Source organism: Alexandromys fortis, unplaced genomic scaffold (assembly GCF_014885135.2).
Source record: "Alexandromys fortis isolate MF-2015 unplaced genomic scaffold, M_Fortis_MF-2015_v1.1 scaffold_42, whole genome shotgun sequence".
NCBI classification, from domain to species: Eukaryota; Metazoa; Chordata; class Mammalia; order Rodentia; family Cricetidae; genus Alexandromys; species Alexandromys fortis.
In genome coordinates this window covers 6700516-6724936 of record NW_026067934.1, presented here as the reverse complement: position 1 = coordinate 6724936, position 24421 = coordinate 6700516, and the positions used below count along the sequence as shown (strand labels likewise).

At 41.8% G+C, this 24421-nt stretch overlaps 1 protein-coding gene across 1 annotated transcript; it reads right to left on the bottom strand.

Moving 5' to 3' along the window:
• Positions 1-4448: 4448 nt before the first annotated feature.
• Positions 4449-16868, bottom strand: Calm2 (calmodulin 2). The gene is made up of 6 exons (XM_050146192.1): positions 16743-16868; positions 12099-12129; positions 6689-6832; positions 6499-6605; positions 5883-6018; positions 4449-5082 (listed from the first exon to the last, which is right to left on the bottom strand). Exons 1-6 carry the CDS (start codon positions 16743-16745, stop codon positions 5054-5056), a joined length of 450 nt encoding a protein of 149 aa, XP_050002149.1. The 5' UTR covers positions 16746-16868; the 3' UTR covers positions 4449-5053.
• Between the last annotated feature and the right edge of the window lie 7553 nt (positions 16869-24421).

The following is a 24421-nucleotide window of genomic DNA, read 5'->3' as shown; positions in this document are numbered from 1 at the left end:
TCATGCTAGCTCATAACCATCCTGGCGACTCCCGTTCCCTCTGAACCCTGCAGGAACCAAGCACATGCGTGGTACACATACGCACATGCAGACAAAACACTCATACACATAGACTGATCTAAAGTAATATTCCCAGGGCCAGAAGAGTGCTGAGGGGGAGAAATGTACTTGAGGCCGCCAAGCCTGCTGACCTGAGTTTCCTATCCCCGAAACCACATGATGGGCAGAGAACTGTCCCAAAAGTTGTCCTGGGACCTCTACACACGCACACACATAAGAACAGTATCATCAAAACAGAACCGGAACACAAGAGGATCCTAAGTATTTATAAGAGTTATATTTCAGTACCAACTTACCTTAACAGTGGGTCCTCTCAAAATTTGATGTTCATGGCTGGAGAGATGACTCAGTGGTTAAGAGCACCGGCTGCTCTTCCAGAGAAACTGGGTTCAGTTCCCAGCACCCACAAGGAGGCTCACTTCTGTTGGTAGCTCCAGTTCTAGGGGAAATGGCCTCCTGGAGCACCAGGTATACACATAGTACACAGACATACATGGAGGAAAAACACCCATCACATAAAAGAAATTTTTAAAAAATGATGTTCCTGAAACTTCTTGTAATTTTAAAATGAAAATTGATTTCAATCCAAGGACAGGAACTAAGAAAAACTTGGCCTGTTTTAGGATTTGCTTTTCTGTGTGTGTGGGCGTGTGTGACATTGTTTTCCTCAGCACGTGTGGAGACACCTTTGTGACATCCAGTCTCTCCTTCCATTGACGTGTGGGTTCTGGGATCTAGCTCACAGGCTCCTGTGACCAGAGCAGTTTACCTGTTGTACAGCAGGCCGGCCCCAGCCCCTCAGCAACTCTGCTGGCAACCTGGAGAAACTAGTTCATCTAATTTCTCCCAAATGCTGGATTCTTGTCAGTCGCCTGCAGCCCAGGCCTCCACTTCTCCAAGTGCCAAGGTTACAGACATTTGCACCACACTTGGCCTCTCAATTTACTATTCTTTAAAAGAACCAGAAACCAAGTTTAAAATGAATGGAAATTACATGGTTAGGATGGAAATAAATTTAAGTTCTCAAAGGTAACAGGTTAATCAAGTCCATCCCGTGTTCATTTCACTTTCTTATTTCGGCTGAGCCTGTAAAACTGGCTCAGTAGACTAGGGACTGAGACCCTAGAGACTAAAGAATATGAGGTACAGAGAAGTCTAGAAACACACACGAGGTGTTTGGGTGAAGAGAACACTCAGATGAAAAGAGCAGTTTGCCTCAAAAATAGAAACACCTCGGGTCAATGATTTCAAGGACTTTCACCATAAAACAACCTAGCTAAGAAAAAAATCGCCGGGGCCGGGCGGAACTTCACTTGGAGAGTACTTGGTAGCTCGCACCAGCCCTGCAGTTACCTCCATCACCACATAGCCAGGGTATGGGGAGTGCTTGGGAGGCAGAGACAGGAGACTGAGTACTTCAAGGTGGAGGTGGAGGAGCAGGAGTCTGAAAAGGGGAAACAAACCAACTGCCATTGTATATAGGACCGCGAGTTCTTTCCTGGTTAACTATAGGTATTAATACAGAACCACATTGTTCAGTGCTCAACAATGCCTGTTACCTATCAGACTACCAAAAATGCTGTTTACCTAAAATTTCTTAGGAAAATACATTACTTCCCAAAGATAATCTTCAACTCTGAAGGTTAACGAAGTTTGACTCCAAGTTAAGCCAAGTACCTCAGAATGTTTTGAAAGTAACTTTAAAAAACCTAAGACATATACACAATTTAAAATATATCTGGGCTGGAGATGGTGGCACTTTAATCTCAGCACTCAGGACGCAGAGGAGGCAGGCGGATCTCTGAGTTTAAGGTCAGCCTAGTCTACAGAGTGAGTTCCAAGACAGGCTCTAAAGATAGAGAAACCCTGTCTGGAAAAGCAAACAACAAACACACACAAGAAAGTTTAGGGTTTTTTTTTTTTTTTTAGTTGATTTTATTGAGCTATACACTTTGCTATCCTCTCCTCCCTTTCTCCCCTTAAACCCTCTCCCATGATCCCTGTTTACTCAGATCTTTTTCTACTTCCCATGTAGATTAGATCCATGTATGTGTCTCTCTTAGGGTCCTCATTGTTCTCTGGGATTGTGAATTGTAGGCTGGATTTCTTTGCTTTATGTTTAAAAACCACTTATGAGTGAGTACATATAATAATTGTCTTTCTGGTAGGGTTGTTATTCTAAGCCACAAAATCCAATATAACCAGTTTCCTTTTTTTTCAGTTAGACCAACCCAAATTTAAACTAGCTTCCCATGGCAGCTTTTAAAAATGCAACTACTAAAAACTGCCATTCAATGAATTTAAGAATGTCAAATTGAAAAACCACTACTATAAATGGTTAAACAAAACATCCTGACACAGAATTGATTTCCCAAACCTCAGAGTCAGCTCACTATTAAAAGCACTTGTTGCTTTTGCAGATGGCCCACGTTTGGTTCCCAGCACCCACGGTGCAGAAACTGTTAACTTCAGCTCCAGGGCACCTGACATCTTCTGGCCTCCACAGGTACTGCATGCAAGAGAGGCAGACACGCCTGCCATTTCTTTTTTAAAGTGCTTTACTGGAAGAAATCTGAGAGCAAACACACTACATATATAGCATTAAAAAATTAACTACTATCATAATCCTGCTAAACTAAAACTAGTAGCATGGTAGAGACTTGGAGAGTTTAAAAATCACAGCCCTGGGTTCAAATATGATTGCTTACAAAGTAGTTCCGAAGATTTGAACAGCCGAGATTACACAATCTGTTCTATACATCAATATCCTTCAACAAAATCAGAATACCTCTTTTCTGTCTTCTGCAGTCTAGAACACAAATCTACTAAAAACTAGGGCACAGGTCCTGGGCTGGGGTTGTAGCTCCATAGCATTGATTCCCAGCCCTGGGGAAAGGAACACCAGAAATGGTGGTACACACCTGCCTGTAATTTCAACCCTGAGACGGCAAAGGCTAAGTCTCAGTCCAGCTAGTGTGAGTGTGCGCATGTTCTCCCCCCCCCCCCCCAGTATTCTCCCTTTAACCTTATTCTTGATTATCTGAATCTTGGTATTAATTTGACCTTCCAGATTGTTACCTGGAGAAATCCCATTAATTGCAGGTTCTCATTTTCCAGCAGCACCTGCTAACACTGGCTGAGCACTTTAGCCAAAAGACCAGACACTATGCTCAGAGTGTTGGCCATTTTCCAAAGGTTAGAAACCGCGAAGGCATCTCACAGATCAGTTAACTAGAACTCAGATAACGGATGGTATCAACACCTAACACCTAAGAAAGTATGCTCCAGGCAAAAATACTGCTAGAGGCTCGACTCTACCACCCAGTGAAAACTCACAAGTGAATACCTCTTTCAACAAAGCTCTCACACCTGACAATAGGACCAGCAGTCAGCGGGGTCTAACTTCCTTCCCTCCCTCTAGAGCATGAGGCAGTGACCCCACTCTGTAAAAAGATGCCCCACCCTCTGGGGCAGTCCCAAAACCTGGGGACCACAATAAGCAGGTACCAGCTACACTCAGTGTTTCAATCTTTGCTCTGGTTTGCTATGGAATTAGGTATTTAAAAGGCACTTAGAACAAGAAAAACCTTGATATAAACCACATTTTGAGCTTAATTACAGAGAAAGCAACGGGAGAAGCAAGTAAAATCTAAAGCACAGTTTGGTTAGTTGCTTATCTTAGACCCTTTTGGTAGACCATGTTGCGGGCAGATAAGCAATCACAGCTGAGACTTCTCTGGTTAGAGCTTACTGACAAACTAAGAAACAAAGGTCATCAGTGTCCTCCCACTAGTTACTGACAAAGTTGCAGCTATGTGAAAGGCAGAAGCAAGGCTGAATAGTTAGCAGTTAAGAGCACTTGCTGCTCTGGCAGAGGACCCAGATTTGGTTCCCATCACCCACATGGTGGTGCACAGCCATCTGTGACTCTAGTTCTGGGGGTCTGATGCTCTCTTCACACCACTGAGGGCAGCAGGCACACATGGTGCATATAAACACAGGCAAAAACTCGCACAAATCCAAACCTTTTAAATTAAAAAAGATGGTAAACACTAAATATGTGCACATGCAAATTCCTTACAAAAGGGTTTTCTTTTTTTCTTCTCGGAAACAAGTCTCACTGTGGAATCTGGGCTGGCCTGGAACTTACTGTGTAGACCAGGCTGGCCCCTGAATTCTTAGACCCACCTACCTCTGCCTCCCAAGTGCTAGAATTAAAGGAGGTGCCACCACACCAGACCATAATCTAAGAGCAAGGCAGAAAGGCATTTCCTAGCAAGAATCCATCTCAAAAGACAGATGAATTACACCAAGGAGAAAGCAATTCCACAGTTGTCCCAGAATTATTACACCAACAGGCATTAAATCACTCAGATTCAGAGCAACAATTGGGTAAATTGTCATTTTTTTATTGGAAAACAAATATACAACTTGGAATGGATTTGAGGCAAATTGTGCCATAAGCAGATTTTTAAGTGGCTAAACAAAGTTTAAAAAGCAAGTAACAATAAAAGAAAATGTTTCTGGTACAATACCAGCAGTACAAAAAAATAGTGTACGAGTACCTGGATAAAACACCCGTTTTGCAATAGTGCAACTTTGAAGAACATATTGTTGACTGTCCACAGTCCACGCAGAGTTACAACTCCACACTTCAACAATAACATGCTGACAGTTCCTAAAAACTACTTTAAAAAGGCATAACCCAGATGTTCCCTCATTTGACCAACTCCATCTAAGTTTAGATGTGCAGAAGGGCTTGGATATATCCAGAGTAAGCCACATGCAACATGTTACTTGATCAATTTTCTAAAATAAGGTTTAAGGACAATGACAGAAGATAAGGGAAGAAAACATGGAGGAATGAAATCCTAATTACTATACATGCATATTTTTTGACAGTTGGGGAAACCTTTTACAGATAAGTTACAAACAAAGAAAAGGCAAATAAACAATTTTGTACAAGAAATTTAACACATTCTGTACAATGTCTTCACTTTGCTGTCATCATTTGTACAAACTCTGAAAAAATAAGAAACACAAAATTATGAGTCAAAGACAAAGGACATAAGCAATCATAACTACTAAACTCTGCGTTTTCTACTCCTTTTCTGGAAACACAGAAACAAGAAAGGCAGTTTGTGGCCAAAGTTGGAACTTCATAAATCACTGTATTTGGGATCCTTAAACACGAGACCATTGCCATTAGGCCTATGGACAGAGCTCACTGGTGGAATGCTTGTCCAGAATATACTCGATGGGAGAACCTTAGCTTGGTTTAGACTTGAATTTTGTATCTGCTGAGTTAGCAGTCAATACTGTAACTATTTTATAAAGTTACATTTTATGCTACCTACAACTGTTATGAAAAATACAAGTGAAAAAGTGAAATGTAAGATTAATTCCCTAGAGTCCATGTCTAAAGCTGCACTCCCTAAAATGGGCGTCCTCAAGTTCCAAGTGGCCTAAGATACTTTTGAATTCAAACACTTTCAGACAGGAGTCAGAAAGAAAAAAAGAATCTAGTCAGATACAAAGTCTATTAATTTTATTTTAGGGAATCCACAGCAAAATTTGAAACTTTCCAAATTATCCCTCCACCTTCTAAAGAAACTACACAGTTCCAGTCAATTTCCTAGGTGCAGGTGTAGAATTGACACTCTGAGTTCTTAGGTGAGTGATGTAGTCTTGTTGGCAAATATTTTAAATTATATAAATTTAGTGAAAACTAGTTTAGCACCCAAATTTTGGGAGGTAAAGTTACTGATTTTTAGCTATGTAACACCTCCAACAATCTGAAGTATGGAGCAATTGTGACTCACCTTCATAGTTTACCTGCCCGTCACCATCAATATCTGCTTCCCTGATCATCTCATCAACCTCTTCATCTGTCAGCTTCTCTCCAAGGTTTGTCATCACGTGACGAAGCTCTGCTGCACTGATATAGCCATTGCCGTCCTACAAAAACGTAGGAATAAATGTCTGAGTGATATTTGAATTGCAGTATTAACCAACGATTTCATTTTTGAAAAAAATCACATAAATTGGGGGTGGTAGTGGTGCACGCCTTTAATCCCAATATTCAGGAGGCAAAGGCTGGTGGATCTTTGTGAGTTCAAGGCCAGCCTGATCTACAAAGCGAGTTAGTTCTAGGACAGTCAGGACCACAGAGAAACCCTATTTAAGCATGGGGGAAGGTAGACTATTCACATAAAGTGAAGAGAATCCACGCTTGGTTGGTCTATAAATGTCATTAAGAAGGATGTCCCTATAATCCAAAGGCACATAATGTATCCTTTGCAAGGAGAGTCATGACTTGGAAACCCAAATTCACACTGACTTCTTAAGAGCCTGACACTTCTGTTGAAGTCATCAGAAAAGCCATCTCCAAGGAATACATGTATTTCATTCTCTCCACATTCATTCCTTGAACTTTACCTTATCAAACACGCGGAATGCTTCTCTAATTTCCTCTTCACTGTCTGTATCTTTCATTTTTCTTGCCATCATTGTCAAAAATTCAGGGAAGTCAATTGTGCCATTACCTGAAAATCATTTGTACAAACATGAACTAGAATGTCAACACCTCTGCAATGCACCTTCCACACCCCCTAAATTGAAGACTTACCATCTGCATCTACTTCATTAATCATGTCCTGTAGCTCTGCTTCTGTGGGGTTCTGCCCAAGAGACCTCATCACAGTCCCCAGCTCCTTTGTTGTTATAGTCCCATCACCATCCTTGTCAAATAGTGAAAAGGCTTCTTTGAATTCTGTCAGAAAGACCAAAAAAATCCAAACATGCAGATTAAAAAAAAGCACTTCCCCATAAAATGTACTGGTGGTGCACGCCTTTAATCCCAGCACTGGGGAGGCAGAAGCAGGAGGATTTGAGTTTGAGGCCAGCCTGGACTACAAATCAAGTTCCAGAACAGCCAAGGCTACACAGAGAAACCCTGTCTTAAAAAAGCACTAACTCTTCAGAAAAGAAAAAATATACAGCATTTCAAATGAAGCTTTGATTCCTAACAAGTCAGGTGGAAATACCTTGTGATAATCTGTCAAAAATCTTTGGTCAAACAAACCACTGTGTTTATGTTGAGCTACCAGAGATTTAAAAATCTCAGGAAATTCAAATATACAGACAGATGTTTAGAGGTCACTAAAATCAATGGAAGTGTTTAAAAAATGGTATCAATGCTTGTCTATCTCTGCCCCGATTTATACTTTCTAATTTCATCTCTAGACACACCCACATGTCCACTCTATGTCCACTGACATACATGTTCATGAATATAAAATTTCAAATTGTATAATCATTTTCTCTTTAAATTCAAAGCAAGAACATCTAAAACAATGAACCGGGTCAGTTTTCTAGCAGCAAGAAAGGCCTACCATCCAACAATGTTAGTAATGAGTCGAATGAGGCTGGGGAGATGCTCAGCAGGTAAGAGCCCTACCTGCTCTTCCAGGACCCAGTTCAATTCCTAGCACCCACATGGCAACTCACAACTGTCTGTAACTCCAGTTCCAGGGGACCTGACACCCTCATAGACATAAAGACAGGCCAAACACCAGTGCACACAAAATAAAAATAAATTATAAAAAAATGAGCCAATCAAGCTATTAAAGTCCACTTCAATCTAAGTGGAGTACTATGGAGAACAGAGGCAATTTTGAATAGAAAACTTCAAGCTTATAAAAGTGAAATTCTTCAAAGACTTTAAGGTCATGAAGTTGTAATTATGTTCCTTCTAAACCAAACATTTCAGGAAAGATGCAGAACAGCAATTTTATCTTCTGGTGGGAAATTAATAAATTTAAATATAGTACTCCCAAGGTCATACCAATGGATACTAAAAAAAGCCACTCCCCTACAAGTCAGGTATTTTCTAAGTACATTAAACTCTGCTCCATGAAGATGTGTATCTGACATATTTAAGAGATGGCACAGTGCAATGCTTGTCTATTTCCGTCCCAATTTGTACTTTCCAATTCTAGTTCACACATCTCTAGACACACCTCTATCTCCACTAACTGTCCACGGACACACATGGTCACTTTAAGCTGGAGCAGCACTACTCACACCCATGCCTCTCAATCAGCCCATTACTGATAGTACTTGCAGCACAAATGCACCAACTGAACTTCAACCAGTTTAGCACGACTCATCCAAATGAGAGGTCAAAGTTCAAAACTCTCTTGGCTTCCAGAAGAGCATTTTGATTTTTTTTCCCACCCTACATTAACAAGGCTCAGGTTTTTGTCTCATTTTATGTCAAATGCTACCAGCCTTATCCTTTTACTCCCTGGCCATTTCATCTATGCCCACTTACAGCAAAGACCTGCATCTAACTCACCTTTCTGACTGCCCAATAAAACAGCTTCCTCTTTGGCTAACCTCAAACAAGATATGTAATAAATAAATCCTATCTATAATCCTCAGCAACTCCAGGGAAGTCGCTTCAATTGAAGCCTATAAATAAGTTGTATTAAATGCTACTCATTCTTTTTCCCTCTTCTGTAACTAGTATTTTGGTTCAAAGTTCCACTCATCTTTTGCTTATACTATTAAATCGCTTAATTGGGTTCTTTTCTGCCACAATTACCAGATACTATTACCTTTTTGGAAAGGCAAGTTACTTTCTTCAGCATAGAACAATTGTTCAGCTTCTTATTTAGACTAGGCATAGCTGACTTCTTTGTACTCTAGTCTCTCCAAGCACAGACAGTTCTAGTTCATTTAAATATTATTTCCTGAGGAACCCATCTACTATCAATCAGAGCTTCGGAACTGACTGCAATAATTGAATAATTGTACACGGCACCAACCTAGATCAGCCTAATTACTAAACAAATCAAGGTGTTCCCTACCTACAAACAGGATTTGGTAAAGACTAATTCACTAAATTTACATACTTTTTAAAGTTCTAAGTGCCTTTTCACAAATAATCAGTCTAGGCACAAACTACCACCTACTTAATTATTAAAGGGTTCAATATTTAGAATTATGTATTTATTTATATTACATTTTCTACATACATCTGGCTATGAAAATCAGTAAGTGCATAAATTCCCAGTGTTTAAGATGGAACAACCAAGCTATTGTTATATGGTTTAACTAAGCTAAATTGTAGGAAACAGATAGCTTAAGTTTAGGTATTCTAAATCTCAAAGGTTTAAAACATCCATAAAACACCCCACAGTGGTGTGTACCTATAATCCCAGCACTGGGGAGGCAGGAGAATCATGAACTAGAGACCAGCCTGGGCCCTGTCTCAAACAAAATTGATTATCCATGCTATACCTGCTATTTACAAATACAATAAAGGAACTAAGGACATTATTTAAAGGCCAAATTTATAGTCATAAATTTATAGTCATAAAAGTTAGAGTCATTAAAGGCTCTCCATTCTTTTTTTTCTAGATAGGGTTTTTGTGTAGTTCTAGCTGTCTTAGAACTCACTCTAGAAACCAGGCTAACATCACTCGAGATCCGTCTGCCTCTGCCTCCTGAGCATTGTGATTAAAGGTGTGTGCTGCTGCCACCACCTTTTGCTGTTAATATTTGAAAGCTTTTAAAAAAATTTTCTGTGCATTGTTTTTTTTTCCTGCATTCATATCTGTGTGAGGTGTTGGATTCCCTGGAACTGTGGCTAGAGACAGTTGTTGCAATGTTCCTAGTGACTGCTAGGAATTAAACCCAGGTCCTCTGTGGAAGAGCAGCCAGTGCCCTTAATCACTGAGCCATCTCTCTCCAGCCCCAAGACTCTTATTTTTATGCTAGACTCAAAGACATGAACAACTCCTTTAAGATATATCTCTATATATTTTATATCCCATCTGCTTTTACAGTTCTGATCTTCAAAACTAGCACAATCTGTACACTCATAGATGCATTTTATTTTAAGTATTAATTCCCATTAATGATAATAAATACAAATCCAGAAGCTAAAATGTGAGCATACAGTAAAAATACTGTCATAGCTATCTTCTATAGCACACCTTTATCATTATGTTAATTACTACTATAAATTGGATAAGAAAGTTATTTTAATCAAATTGAAAGTCTAAGACTGAGGTAGATTTCATTTCTTAAAAAATGAAAGTCTAAGACTGAGGTAGATTTCATTTCTTAAAAAAGTACCTTTTCCTTCCAGTCTTTCAAATGTCAAACAATGAAGTACAGACAGAGTTATAACAAAATTAACTGGTTATTGATGTCATACTATGAAGGGGTTCTTTAATAAAGCAATATACACTTACTTGAGTAACTATTTCACCTGAACAAGTAGTTTTTTCTCTAGACCAGGTTATTTACTGTTAGAATTTCTAACCAAATCTGTAGTATTGACTATTACAGTATGAGGATTAAAATAGCTTCAACTGTTCATACAATGTTTCATTATGTGTCCCCATCTGGTCAACATTTCTTTCTGGAAAGACAAGTGACTTAAAACTCCAAAATATTATTGTCTACCAGTAATCTACCAGTTATGAGGGGGGAAAAAAAACAACAACTGTGCCTCTAAAGCTGAGGGTGAACTTGAGGAGGAAGGGCCTCACTGCGACTGTAGGCAGTGTTCTGTATCCTTTTGGTGTCACACATCTTGGAGAATAAAATTTATCCTTTCAAAAACCATTTATTTAGTACTTAGCATATGGTAGGCACTGGGCTGTAAAAACCAGTCAGTCAGTCCACCTGCTCCTGGATTTATCTTCATAAAATTTTAGTTCCTCAATAAAACCAACTCAAAAGAATAAACTTAGAACATTCAGGAGGGGAAGGTAAGGGTCATAGGATGCTAAAGACCAATCTGAATGATACAGTTAAACTGTCTCAAAAATCCAAGTGCTAGGGATGTAACTCAGTGCCAGGGTGCGTCACGGGCAGGCAGAAGGCCCTAGGCCCAATCTCCAGCACCAGAAGGAGAAAGCAAACTGCTGCTGAATTATTGGGAACACGGAAACAGTTAAATTAGATACAAATCTTATTCAAGAGGCAGAATTAAATGAGTTCGAGTTCAGCCAATTCTTCCTAACAGGACCGACCTTGTTTTCAGAAACAGAAAGAAAGAACACAACCGGCAAACTTCCACAACATTTCAGAATTAGCCAGTCATCTCAAAATACCAGAATAAGACCAGTTAAATATCACAGCATGAAGACAGTGGGTCGTATGCATTACATTCATTTACTCCTTTCAAAAGGTTCATCTCAATAGCTGTCAGGCTTTTAAAGCCAAAATTCAAATTACTACAGTGGCATTTGTAAAAGCTAAGAGTTATAAAATCTGAAAAGGAACCAGAATACTAGTGATATTTGTTAAGTGTTTCTCTAGGGAAAAGGTTACTCACCAATCTATTATACAGACTGAATATTGTGTATCTGAAATGCTTGGGACCAGAAATGCTTCCAATTGCAAAGTATTTCCTGTGTCATATACACCTTTATACACACTAGAAGTCCCTTTTTATACAGTGTCTTGTCATTCTGACCACAACCCATCTGTGGATGAGGTAGAATGCACAACCTTTTATTAATCATGGCATGTTAGCACTCAAGTTTTGGATTTTGGAGAACCAGTCTTGTGGATATTAGGGGCTGCTTAATCTGTATTTAACCCAAATATAAAACACCAACTAATTTAAAGTCCGTGTAAATTCAATGTTCATTTTTTCTGACTCTATATTTCAATGTAATTTAGTTACTGCATATACACCACCCCCCCCCCCTTATATGGTAACCGACTTGAAGCTTCATGCCTGTTGGGTGATAGTAAACAACAACACAAAAAAATAAGAAAACCCACCACCAGCAGCTGGTATCTATTCTCATTCTCTCTCTCGCTACACACACACACTTATAGTTTATAGTCATACCTAACAAAGCAGGGCTAATTATTGTTATTTATAATACATTAATTTATCACCATTCATGACATATATCAAAGTCAATTATTTCATCTAAGTATCTTGAGTTTTGTTATTCAATTTATAATAAACCCCAAAGGATATAATTCATCAGGGTATTTCTTACCTGCAATCTGCTCTTCAGTCAGTTGGTCAGCCTACCAAGAGATCAGAAAGGTGGGTTAATGACTTACAAGTATGTAAATTAGCAACTACAGCAACAAGTTTTAAATCTTTCAAGGTTCATTCAGTTCAATGATCCCTAGAACACAATGGGTAGGCACAATGTACACACATTGGTTTTATATTCATAGCTAAACAAGTCTGACTCCAAGATTATGCCAAATACCTCAGATGATTTGAAACTTAAAAATTTAAACACAAAAAATATATCTAGAAATATTAGATCATTTAGCATTCTTATTTTAAACAATAAAATCCTACAAAACCAGTTTTTCAATTAGACTACCCTTTGGGCAGAAGGGGAAAGACAGGGTTTCTTGTGTATCCCTGGGTGTCCTGGAACTAGCTCAGTAGACCAGGATGGCCTCGAACTTAAGAAATCCACCGGTCTCTGCCTCCAGGGTCCTGGGATTAAAGGCGTGTGCCACCACCTGGCATAGACTACCCAAATTTAAACTAACCTCCCATGGCAGCTTTTAAAAATCAAATTATTAAAAACTGCCATTCAATGACTTAAGAATGTCAAACTGGAAAGCCACTACCATAAATGGTTAAACACCCTGACACAAAAGTGATTTCCCAAACCTAATGGAGCAGAGGGGTGAGAAGCACCACCACCACCTTTACTACTCCGACTGGCAGGCAAGTGCAAAGGTTCTAAACAAAATACACAGTCTCTTGTTACAGCCTCCACCTGTAAATATTCTCATCTGTGCACACATCTAACACCTGGTATGCGGTCCTGAGCGGCACTGCCAAACTACTGCTAATTTAAAATCCCACCAAGAAGCCAGGCAATGGTGCACACATGACTCTCACTGCTTGAGATGCTTATACTCTATCTCTTGAGTCCAGGCCAGCCTGGTCTACATAGAAAGTTCCAGGACAGCAAGAGCAGCTGGGGCGGGGGAGATTGTTATCAAAAATAAAACCCTACCAACATGGGGTTAAATGTACCATGATTACTCCATTATCTTGTTAAGGGAAGAAAAACAGCCTGCTCCCTCATGTTTTAAGTGAACAGATCCCTGGGGAAGGGTTGAACCTTTATATGGAATGACCTCACATATTTCTCTAGTGAACAGCATAAGGATTTGAAAGGGAATCCAAAAGATAATTTTCTTTCTCAACAATTTTGATTCATGGCACCATGGTCATTAGTTGAAGGCCAGTCCAGGCTACTCAGCAAGATCTTAATTTAAAAAGCAACATTTAATTTAAGCACAATATAAATTGAACTAATTTATTTCTCTTTGAAAAAGCAAAACAAAAAAGGGCTAGGGCACTACAGTGTTTGCCAAACATGTTAGGTCCTGGGTTCAGTTCCTAGTATTAAGGAGAGGAAAAAAAGGGGGGGGGGCAAGGAGTTAGGTGACTTAAAATTGAAATGTCATCAATTATGTTATGTTCAAGTGTACAAGATCCTAAGATAAAAAATGTATTTTCCCTAAGTACCAATCCTCGAGCGCCCCGTTACTTGAAGCAAAGAAAATCTACTGCACAAACTGAAACCAAGGCACAAGCAGCACCCTGCAAACAAAACGAGGCTAGTGAAATCAACTGAAATTATTTTAAGCCTAAAAATGTTAAGCTTAACTGTGTAGCAGGCACCGCAGTGTGGAAATCGGAAGGAATGTATGCTATGAATTAGTGCAGGAGAGCAGCCAGTGACAACGTGGATTTCATTCGCAATATGTTGGGTCAAAAGACACTAACAGTAAGTCAATCTTCTAAGAGTCTTAAGTTGGCTTACAAACTCAAATTTTAATGCCCCCAAACAGTCCAGTTCGGTTCTCCCTGTCTCCTAGCAAACATAATCTTAGGACCTGGCACAAATATCACCTTCATGGAATGAATCAGGCACACAAAAACTAAGTTTTTCAGACAACTTGAAAACCTCTCAACTTTGCTTCCAAGGTTTCATGAAAAGTCTTTCTTGAGTTTAAGGTTTTAGCATAAACTTCACCAGTAAATTCTAGAATTTTTATTCCTAAAATCAAGAGCTTAAAACTATCTGGCACTCAATTTTTCCAACTTCTCTTCCGTCTATGGAGAGTGCCATTTTCTTAGAACCAAAATTAGACTTTTGGGAAAATACCAGCTCATTAGCATGTGTTTATCTCAAGAAGGTGAAGACTATTCACCAGAGGGGAAGACTCTCTGGTCCTAACTCTCTTACTTCTGCAACCACTGATGTAATCCCTCCTGCTGTTCTTGTCGTTCCAGAGATTTCCAATATACTTTCAGGTCCCACCCCAACCTACTGAACTAGATCCTGCATTTTGGGTCACCAGTGTAGATCTTTATCGGAAATCCATCTGCATTTTAAAGTCACCTGAACTCAAGGCATTGGTACACGTTCTAAATAGCACTCAAAAAAGCTGAAGTGATTTAAAATTTTTTAAAAAAAATATCTGGCATAATTATCTGAATAAATTTATGATTCCATGGACTTTAAAGTGAACACAAATGCTGCATCTTCATTCTGTTCATTTCCTCAAATTCTACTTATGTACACAACAAATGCTTCATATATTTTCTTCAATTATAGGAATTATTCATCACCTGACATCAAAACCAGTCTAAGTTATTTCTGTAGGAAAAAAGGTCTTTATTCTGACAGATGGCACTAAAAGAGAAACCAATGGAACCAACTTCACAAAAACTAGGATCTTTACTGAAATCCTCAATTCTAGCTGAAGCTAGACATTTCTATATTATAATAGAGCCAAAACAAATTTTTCTATTTTCAGCTTAGTGGAACAACTTAAATACACTCAAAATATTTTCTACCTCATCACATCTTTTATCACCCTGACCTCAATAAAATATATTCCTTCCAATAAAAAATTTCAATAAAAAACATTAACTATGTGTAACTTAAGAGCTTTGTAACCAATTCTATATACACTGTCCCAATAGTATAATTTTTCTCTTTATCAGAGTCCTCAATCTATGTCTTATAAATTATGAAGTAGCCAGAACAATTGTTAATTTAACAGAAACCCTCAATGCATCAATGATTACTGAGGAAAAGGACCAGTGTAAGATATAAATTATAGCTTTCCAATAAAATTTTAAATTATATCTTGCTAACTTAAATAAAATCAACAATTCGCAGTGTTGATTACATGCCTGTAATTCACATCGCATTTCGCCCTACAGAGAACAAACTCAGCCAGCATATAAAATTCAGAAGTTAGATATCAAAACACAAAGAATTCACCAAACTTAAATGAATGCTAGCTCTCTCCAAGGTGAACTCTCCCCACACCCAAACAGGCTGGAGGTTTCAGTTGGCATGAATCCCCAACTAGTGTTTAAGATGTCACCTTGCCTCCTGGACACACCCATTGCTGTAATCACTTGGCAGAGGGAGTAAAATAAGTATTGCAAATTATCGCCCCCATTAATTTTTTTTTTACAGGAAACAGGAGGTTCCAGTATTATTTTTTTAAATCCTTTCTAAAATCGGCTGCTTTCCTGTATACTCTTTGACTGTATTACCGTAGAAAAGAACTAAGATCGGACGGCAAGTCGTTTTCAAGGAACGCCGCGTGTGGTCGAGGTGAACAGGAGTGCACCCGAGCACTCAAGAATTTAGCGACTCGCCCCTTAATTGCTACTTTAACACTTTCACCAGCTTGCTTTGGCTGTAGGCGGAAAACGCCTTGGAGCCCCAAACTGAAGTTGGTTGCTTTTGCTTTACGAGCTGTGTTATTTAGAGAGGGCGCCAGACTTCGGGCAAAAAGCTTGTTTTCTTCGTCGATAAACTAAAAAATAGTAAAATACTAAAAAATAAATAAAAAATAAAAAAAAAAACATTGTCTGGTGCTGGAAGACAGCACCAGATGGAGTAGAACAAGCAGCACTGCGGGCGGGGTGGGGGGGGATGGGGGAAAACTGCAGGGCCCCCCTCCCCCGTCCATCCCCGCAGCGCCGCGGGCCGCCCAGACCTCCGCAGTCCGGCAGGTGCCAGCGCAGCAGCTGGGGCGCGAGCCGAGCCGGGCGGCGGCTCCCAGCTCCGCGCGCCCGTCCTCCCCCCCGCTCCCCAAGGCTGCTCCCCGCACGGGCTCGACCCACACAGCACGCCCCCGGCCCGGCTCGCTTCTCCTCGCGGGGATGCGGGCTAACGGCGCCCGCTCGCCCCGGGGCCCCGCGCTCCCCTCCCGCCCTCCCCCACCCTCGACGCATGGCGGCCGGGACGGACAAAGGCGCTTCCTGGCGCCCGCGCTCGGTGGTGGCCGTTGGCGGTTTGAATCCGGGCCCCCGGGGCTGACCTTTCGAGCGGTTAGCAGCTGCGCGCCCGCACGCTCTCCCCGCGGACCACACCGCCACGCACTCCCGTCCCCCCCCCCCCCATCGAGCCTCCCCAGTCAAGCCCCGCAGCGGTCCCCCGACTCAGGAAACCCGGGAGACCCCGAGCGGGGGACACCTGCGACATAACCGCCGCAGGGGCCCCCTGGCCTCTTTTGCGCCATTCGTCTGGCGAAGTCGGCTCCTCGAGGGTGTCAGGGAGGGAAGGTCCCCTCTCTAGTCAATCGGCTTCAGCATCTTTTCCCCACCGGCAGCTCGGCTACGCACTCACCATGCTGCAAGGGCTACGGGTTTCCGAGACGCGACCACACAACCACTCAGTTCGCTCGCTCCGCTCGGACTAATTCTCCGCCTCTGCCCCCAGCTCCTCATAAACACCTCCCTCCGCCAGATCCCTCCGCCTCACGCCAAATAACGGAACATAGCGAACGAGTCCCGGCTAGCCCCCTCCCCCACCCCCCCTCCCGGATTCTCCGGGAGACCCCCTTTCACCACAGTCACTTGGCAGACCAGGCAAGAGATAAAGGGGAGCAGGGGAACGGATGACGTAAGTGGGCTTCTTTGCCAGGCAAGCCGTTAGAAGGCCGGGGGAATCGCGCCTGGGAGGCGCTACTTTGCGGCGCGGAGGAGCACCGCGGCGGGGAGGGGTACGCCGATGATCGTTGAGCTAGCTTCTGATTGGCTGGTTTGTACCTGCAATGCGTCACTTGCTCTCGCAGCCGGTGCTGCTTCTGCTGTTGCTGTTCCGGCCGTGCTGTCCTGGCAACTGCGCCAGGCGGCAGCGTGGCTCGCTCTGCGCTTGGGGCTGAAGGACCTTCCTCCACCCGGTCCTCCCAGCCACAGGCACATACACACCTTCCCGCCCCGCATGGAGGTGTCGACGAAAACAAGCTAAGCCAATAAATAAATAAAGCTGAGGGACACCCCCCCCTGCCCCGTAAACGCCCACCAGGCGCCCAACTTCTCAGTGTTGCTGCATCGTGAAAGCCGCTCTTTTTCCGTTTCATGGTGGTGCAGAATCCTTGCAGCTCAGCTGACAGACTAATCATCAGTGAGGGGCTTCCGTTTATGCTTCCCCTTTGCTTTCCTTGCCCTGCGGTAATTTATTAGAAAGCCACTGAGACCCAGAGTATCTGAGAGCGTGTGCTGCGGGTCTCCCCAAGTAGCCCCTTTGAAATCAGAAGCCCAAAGTAGACAGTCCGGGAAAGGTTGCCGGAAGTTGAAGAGGAAATAAGGGTCTAACACTCAAAATACAGTGCCCAGAGAAGATTGATAGCTCAACCACGGCCCCAAAAGAATTCCGAAGATGGCGAAGTCAGAAAGAACTTCCCCCCAAAAACAAAAGCCCCACACATCCACGCAGACCCTCTAAACCCAAAGAACACAAATTTTTAAAAAGTCAAGCCATGATGAAAGCTGACCCACTGAACAGAAACCTGCCTTCGTAATCGTTTCCTATTCAGCAAGAACATTTCCTTGCTAGCAGCTACATGCACTCACTTTGAGTGCTTCAGCTGACTTTAACCTCCGTCACCCAAACTAAGTGTTCCCTCACACCTTTAAACATATTTTTAACCGAAGCCAGAGTTGGGCCCTCTTTCAATCAAACAAATCAGACATTAAGTGGCCTTCTAATGAGCTTTGACAAACTTGAGACCCTTTCAAACTAATGCCCACTCAATGGAGGAAAGAAAACAACTCAGATAGCTGTTTCTGTTGTCCTTGCTAATGATATTGGAAGGAAGGAGAACTAATTAACCTTATCCTAAATGGAATAAAGTTCATTAAGTGAGACTATTACTTTAAAATGGGAACCTCTACTTAAAAACACTGCATTCTGGTAACTAATAGATTTTTCCAAGGTATGCCTCAGAAATTTGTCCCTGACTCTCCCTCAGATCTTCAGATTGAAGACCTACTAATGATTTTTTTCCCTTCAGCTGACTCACTAAAAATATTCTCTTTTTACACAGCTCCCCATTAGCATGCAGTGATTTTACATAGGAAATTTTTAGTGGTGGGAAATTGAATGACAAAATGAATAATCGCCTTCTCTAGGGAAGAGATTTTTAGGAGGATTGGTGCATATTGTATAATAAGTCTAGTATACAAAAGTCTGCATAGAGAGGCATGGGGATGCCCAGATGCTTCGTAGCAAGTATATAGGAATAATTTTAAAAAAGAATAAAGGAATGATGGTGGCACACATTTTTAACCTCAGCACTCAGAAGGCAGAGGTAGGTGGATCTCTGTGAGTTCAAGGTCAGCCTGGTCTACAGAGAGAGTTTCAGGGCAGCATAAACCGTGTGTCAAATAATAGTAATAGTGATTAATAATAATAATAATAATAATAATAATAATAGAAGATATAGGAGTTCTTCCAGGTTTTTAGGTAGATTTTGGTAAAACCTCTCCTGCATAACCTTCCTTGTTTCAAGAAGAGAAAGAAAATAAAGGGCAAGGGTTACATTTAAAGCCATTGCGGTTTATGTGTATCTGAGACTGTTCCAAGTCGATTTATTTATAGAGTACTTGTCTTCCGAAACATGACATAGAGCACTGCCTAACTCTGGCAGTAGCTGGCTAAGAAGCGAAGTCAGCGATGACCACCCTGTCAGCCTTGGCAGTATATTTTTTCTGTCTGGTTCCCATGGTGAGATCTTAAGAGTCCTCTACCATTGCCCATCTTGGGAAAAATGAGAATGTGCTTCCTCCCCCCACCTCCTCTTCCTCATTTGCAGAACTGAGATAACACAAGTCTTATCTTTGGACAGCTTCCTTCCCGTGGCTTCTCTCTTTTAGCCAACTTTGCTAGTGAACAAGGGCAGAGGGACAGTCACAATGACATTCTTGAATATAGGGTCTATGAGTTTCTCAACAAATGGAAAAATTTAAGTCCTAAATTTTCCAGGGCATTGATCATATGCAACGACTTAACTTCTCTTCTTTGCATCTAGACTGTGTACTGGGTATGTAACCTTGGAAGAATTGGGAAGATAGGACACAAGTTTTTTTCTTCTGTAGTTCAGAGACTAGGCACCCTGGTTGAGAAAGTTAAGCTGATTTTTCTTTAACGAAGCAGGGTTGAAGTGATGTATTTGCTAGCTTTCCATCACTGTGTCAGAATCCCTCTCCAAAGGGAGAGAGCCACAGCTTCTGCTCTGAGGCTTCACAGTCACCTGGCTCTGTTGTTTCTGGGCCTCTGGTGCGGAGAAAATATCCTGGAAGCAGCAGGAGCCAGAGCAAAGCTACCCTTGGCAGCCAAGAAGCAAAGAGAATTTGCTTTTATGATCAAGCCACTCTCCCAAACCCATTAATCCATGAAGCCATGAATGAATTAATCTCTTCCTGAGGTCAGAGCCCTTGTGGTCCAGTCGCTGCCAAAAGGTCCCAACTCTGAGCAATGTTGCCTGTATACCAAGCCCTCCACACGTGAGTTGTTATAGAATATTTATGATCCAATCCAGAGCTGGCTCAGCAGTTAAGTATTTTAGCTGCTCTTTCAGAGGACAAGGGTTCAGTTCCCAGCCACCTACACTGGGCAGCTCACAACTGCCTGCAATTCCTACTCCAGAGAACCCTCTTCTGGCCATAACAGGCACAGACATTCATATTCATGCAAGAATACACACAGACACACACACACACACACTAAAAAGCCTAAATGCTAACAGAGAGGAATCCAGCCAGATCATATTTTGCTACTGCCTTCGCAGCTCAATGAGAGTTGAAGAGTATATGGAAGGAACTGACCCATCACATCACCCTGTAGGGTTCATGCTCGCACACATAGGAAAGACTGGGGCCTTCATTGTTGACATTGGTATACTGTTATTTATTTATTTATTTTTATTGCTCATCAAAAAAAAAGTCTTTGAAATATTAGTTTAGGGTGCCCTTCCAATAGGGTTGCTTAGAACTGATGGTTTTCTGGAAATGTTGAATATTCAGTGCTAAATCCAGACACTTTCAGGAAAATTGGGGTGTTTAGTCACTTAAAAACGTTGACCACTATTCAATAAATACCAATAGCCTATTAGACCCTCTGATGCATTGTGATGAAAGTGGGCGTGGGAAACCATGCAGGATAAATTAACAGGCACGGGAGATACCTTCTAGACAGTGTCACCCTTAGTACCTTCGTGCACTCTCTGTTGATGCAACAGATATTTCAGATTAAGACAAGGAATGAAAATGCATCTCTCAGTTCTGGAGGCTGGGAGTCCAAGAGCATGGTTTCAGGACTCTGCATGGTCTAAGTACCTTCTTGCTACATCATAGCATGGTGGAGGGCTTTGCCTCGTGATACAGACCAAGCAAGCTAGTTTGGGTCTATCTTCTTCCACAGCCACTGAAGGCCTCCCGATCTAATCTAATACTGATGACTTCCCAAAGACCACACCTCCAATATCCAGGGACATGAATTTGGGGTTTAAATTTCCATATGTGAGTTTTTAGAGGACACATTCATATAACACACAGGAATCTGGGTGGAAGTGGAAAAGGAGAGAAGAAGGGGTGCTTTAGGTCCCGCATAAAAAGACAAAGGAATGGGAGATGTGACCATTGTCATTTCCATCACTACGTTACCTTCAGAGAGCGAACGTGTATCCCTAGGAGGGTAGACTGAGGAAGGAGCCTACCCTTTGGCCGTTTGGGCAGGGAATTCTCTGGTCCTGGGGAAACGGAGTAGCCTCGAAGGTGTGTATGGTAGGATGTGATCTGGATAGCAAGAGCCCCTCAGTGCTGTGGGGAGGTGTGGCTAGAGGGAGACCAGATTGGAACCCTCAAAAGGGAGGCCCTGTCTAGAAATCCTGAAAATGCTGCTGGCATTTGCTGTGGGGTCGGGGGAGGAGGAGAGATGCCCTAAAACAACCGTATTCCAAAGAGAACCCATGATGTTCCACTCTGACCTGTCTTTCCCACTGTCATTGAAAGAAGCCTCCCACCTCACCCTGTCACTCATTCTAAAGTGTCTGCTTCCTGCTTCCTTCCTAGTGGTCATTGGCTCATGTTTGGCCCAAGGCTTATACCCCTATCCGGATCCACTATTTCTTCCTAATTCCACCAGCCCTGCCCTGTGAATCCAATGAGAAATAGTCGTTTTCTCAAAGTGTCTTTTAAGTATAGATGAATAAAGAAGGGCTCTTAAGATGGGAACAGAGGAAGGGAGGGAAAAAGAGAAGATGATGAAATTCTTGTGGGCACTACTCGGGGAAGATGGGGACAAGAAGAAGGGGACAGGAGACATGGAAGGCAGTGAAAGACCACGGGTAAGATAAACACGCGATGACATGTTGATGAAAATGCCAAGAGGAGATCTGTCATTTGGGTTGGCACAGACTCGGTGACTAAGGCTGCCTGCTTCCCAAGCACAAGGGCCTAATTTGACTCCCTGGGACCCACATAAAAGCGAGACATGGTCATGATGCCCCCAGCATTTGGGAGAAGAGATAAGCAGGTCCTGGGTGCTTAACTGAAACATGAGCTTCAGGCTCAGTGAGAGACCTAGCTCCAAGGGAGTAAGGCAGAATGACAGAGAAGGACGTCCTACATCTTCCTCCAGGTTCCAGGTACACACACACACACACACACACACACACACAAAACCACCACTGTTTCAAACAAAACAAGTTTTCTAGACATGGTTGTGCACACCTTTTCTTTTTCTTTCGTCTTTTTTTGAGACAGAGTCTCGCTATGTAGCTCTTCTGTCCTAGAACGCACTATGTAGACCAGACTCAAACTCAGAGATCCACCTGCCTCTGCCTCCCGAGTACTGGAAGTGCTGGGATCAAAGGTGTGCACCACCACACCCCGCCTTTCCTAGGGTTTTCTTTAGTCATTGTGTAATGTTGTTTATGATATTTCTAAAGTGGGTTTTTAATTGTTTTTGCCTCTCGTCTTATTTAAAGAATATATTAGCATCATGAAATTAAGAATTAAAGCAACTAACCATCAGATAATTAAGCTTAAATAAATTGTGCTTTTATTTCCACAATGTTTGCGCAGCACAGAATTGATTTTGTTGCATCATTAGCAACACAGAAGACTTCATGGAGATGTGAAGTTTCTGCAAATGGACCTCAAATTGTTACTTCTCTTTCTTTGGATTGGCCTGGTTCTTGAATACTTTAAGATTGACAGGTAAAACTTGGGCAGGCGGTCCTCAGGACTTAAAGATTGGCATTATTGGAGACTGTTCTCCTCTCTCATCCTTTCCACTCTCATTGAATACCCAGCCGATCTTTCTAGGCTCCCCTTACGGAACTTGGAAGAGATGGCTGTCTGCTCTGAAAAGCTTTAAATGTTCTAACTAAACTGCTTCACACAGAGGAAAGGTGTGCTTTGATTCCAGGGTTTACTCCATGGCCACTTGACCCCATTGTTTTGGAATATGTCATGACCCTGAGGGCTCATGGCCAAGGATATCTGTTGACTTCAGGCTGGCCAGGGCACAGAGACACAGAGAGGAAGGGCCTGGGTCCCAGTGTCCCCTTCTGAATTGGACATTTTGTGTTTTCTATTTATAATATTGATATTTCTGCCTTCATCCATGCTAGGCAAATACTTTACCAACTGAGCCACACCCCTAAACCCCAACAGTGATATTTCTGAAATATTCAATTCAGTTTACCTATAAAATATCTGTATTCTAGGTTTGTCTGTTCGTTTCCTTATAGCATCATTGAGTTTGTTCTATTTCTTGTATTTTTTTTTAACTTTAACTTTATTTCATGTGCATTGGTATAACAATGTCAGATTCTCTGGAACTGGATTTACAGCTGCAAGCTGCCATGTGGGTGCTGGGAATTGAATCCTGGTCCTCTGGAGGAGCAGTCAGTGCTCTTAACCACTGAACCATCTCACCAGCCCCTATTTCTTGAATTTCTTTTTTTCTAAAGATTTTTATTTATTATGTATACAGTGTTCTGTCTGCATATATGCCTACTCTCCAGAGAGGGCAGCAGATCTCATTACAGATGGTTGTGAGCCACCATGTGGTTGCTGGGAATTGAACTCAGGACCTCAGGAAGAGCAGTCAGTGCTCTTAACCTCTGAGCCATCTCTCCAGCCCACGATTTCTTGAATTTCTGATAACCTAGAATATAGTTCAAAAATTTGACAAGCTTCAAGTTGAAGACTCTGGGAAAAGTATTTCACAGGTGTATTTATATACTTCACATGGTGTAATCTGAAGAGTCCATGAGAGTGTTCTTCTACTAGCCACGATGGTAGATCTGATCACCTCATCATGGCAGACCTCATCACTGGATATACGTTCCACTTTCAATTACTAAGCAATTTGTGGGAAAACACTCTGTCCCTGTATAAATATCTGGTGTTCTTATAACTCTTCACCTATGAATTTTAATTTCCAGTAATGGCTCTTGTCTAAACCAATAGTTACACTTGGGGTTGCAAAATTAAGTTTTCTATTGTTGAATCAGTCTATATGTATTACCTCAAATTTCTGTAAAGAAATATTCTCCTTAACCCTTCTCTTCTTATGTGACTTTATTACTGAATGATACTGTTTTGGTGCGCTCTCTCGCTCTCTTTCTCTTTTTCTCCGCTCTCTGTCTCTGTCAGTGTCTTAGTTTTTTAATGTTTATTTATTTTATGTGTACGAGTAACCTGTCTTGTCTTCGCGCACACCAGAAGAGGGAATCAGATCCCATTATAGATGATTGAGTCACCACGTGGGTGCTGGAAATTGAACTCCAGACCTCTGGAAGAGCACAGCCTGTCCTCTTACCTGCTGAGCCATCTCTCCAGCCCCAGTGTCTTAGCTTTTGATGCTCAAGTCATACCAGATTTGGCCAGTATGAGCAGTTCGGGTCAACTCCTATGTCCTTCTGCCATGACTCTATCGATCTGGGAGTTCCGTTTGGCTTTCTGGTACAAAATGTCCCAAGTGTAACTTGTATTTTCTGCAACCACACCTGT

What these genes read in the sequence shown, in the direction of transcription:
- Calm2 (XM_050146192.1), bottom strand. An exon ending in TAATGAAGTAGATGCAGATG is followed by an intron (nt 6,606 to 6,688) that starts GTAAGTCTTCAA and finishes AATGATTTTCAG; the next exon opens with GTAATGGCACAATTGACTTC. An exon ending in CGGGCAGGTAAACTATGAAG is followed by an intron (nt 5,083 to 5,882) that starts GTGAGTCACAAT and finishes TTATTTTTTCAG; the next exon opens with AGTTTGTACAAATGATGACA.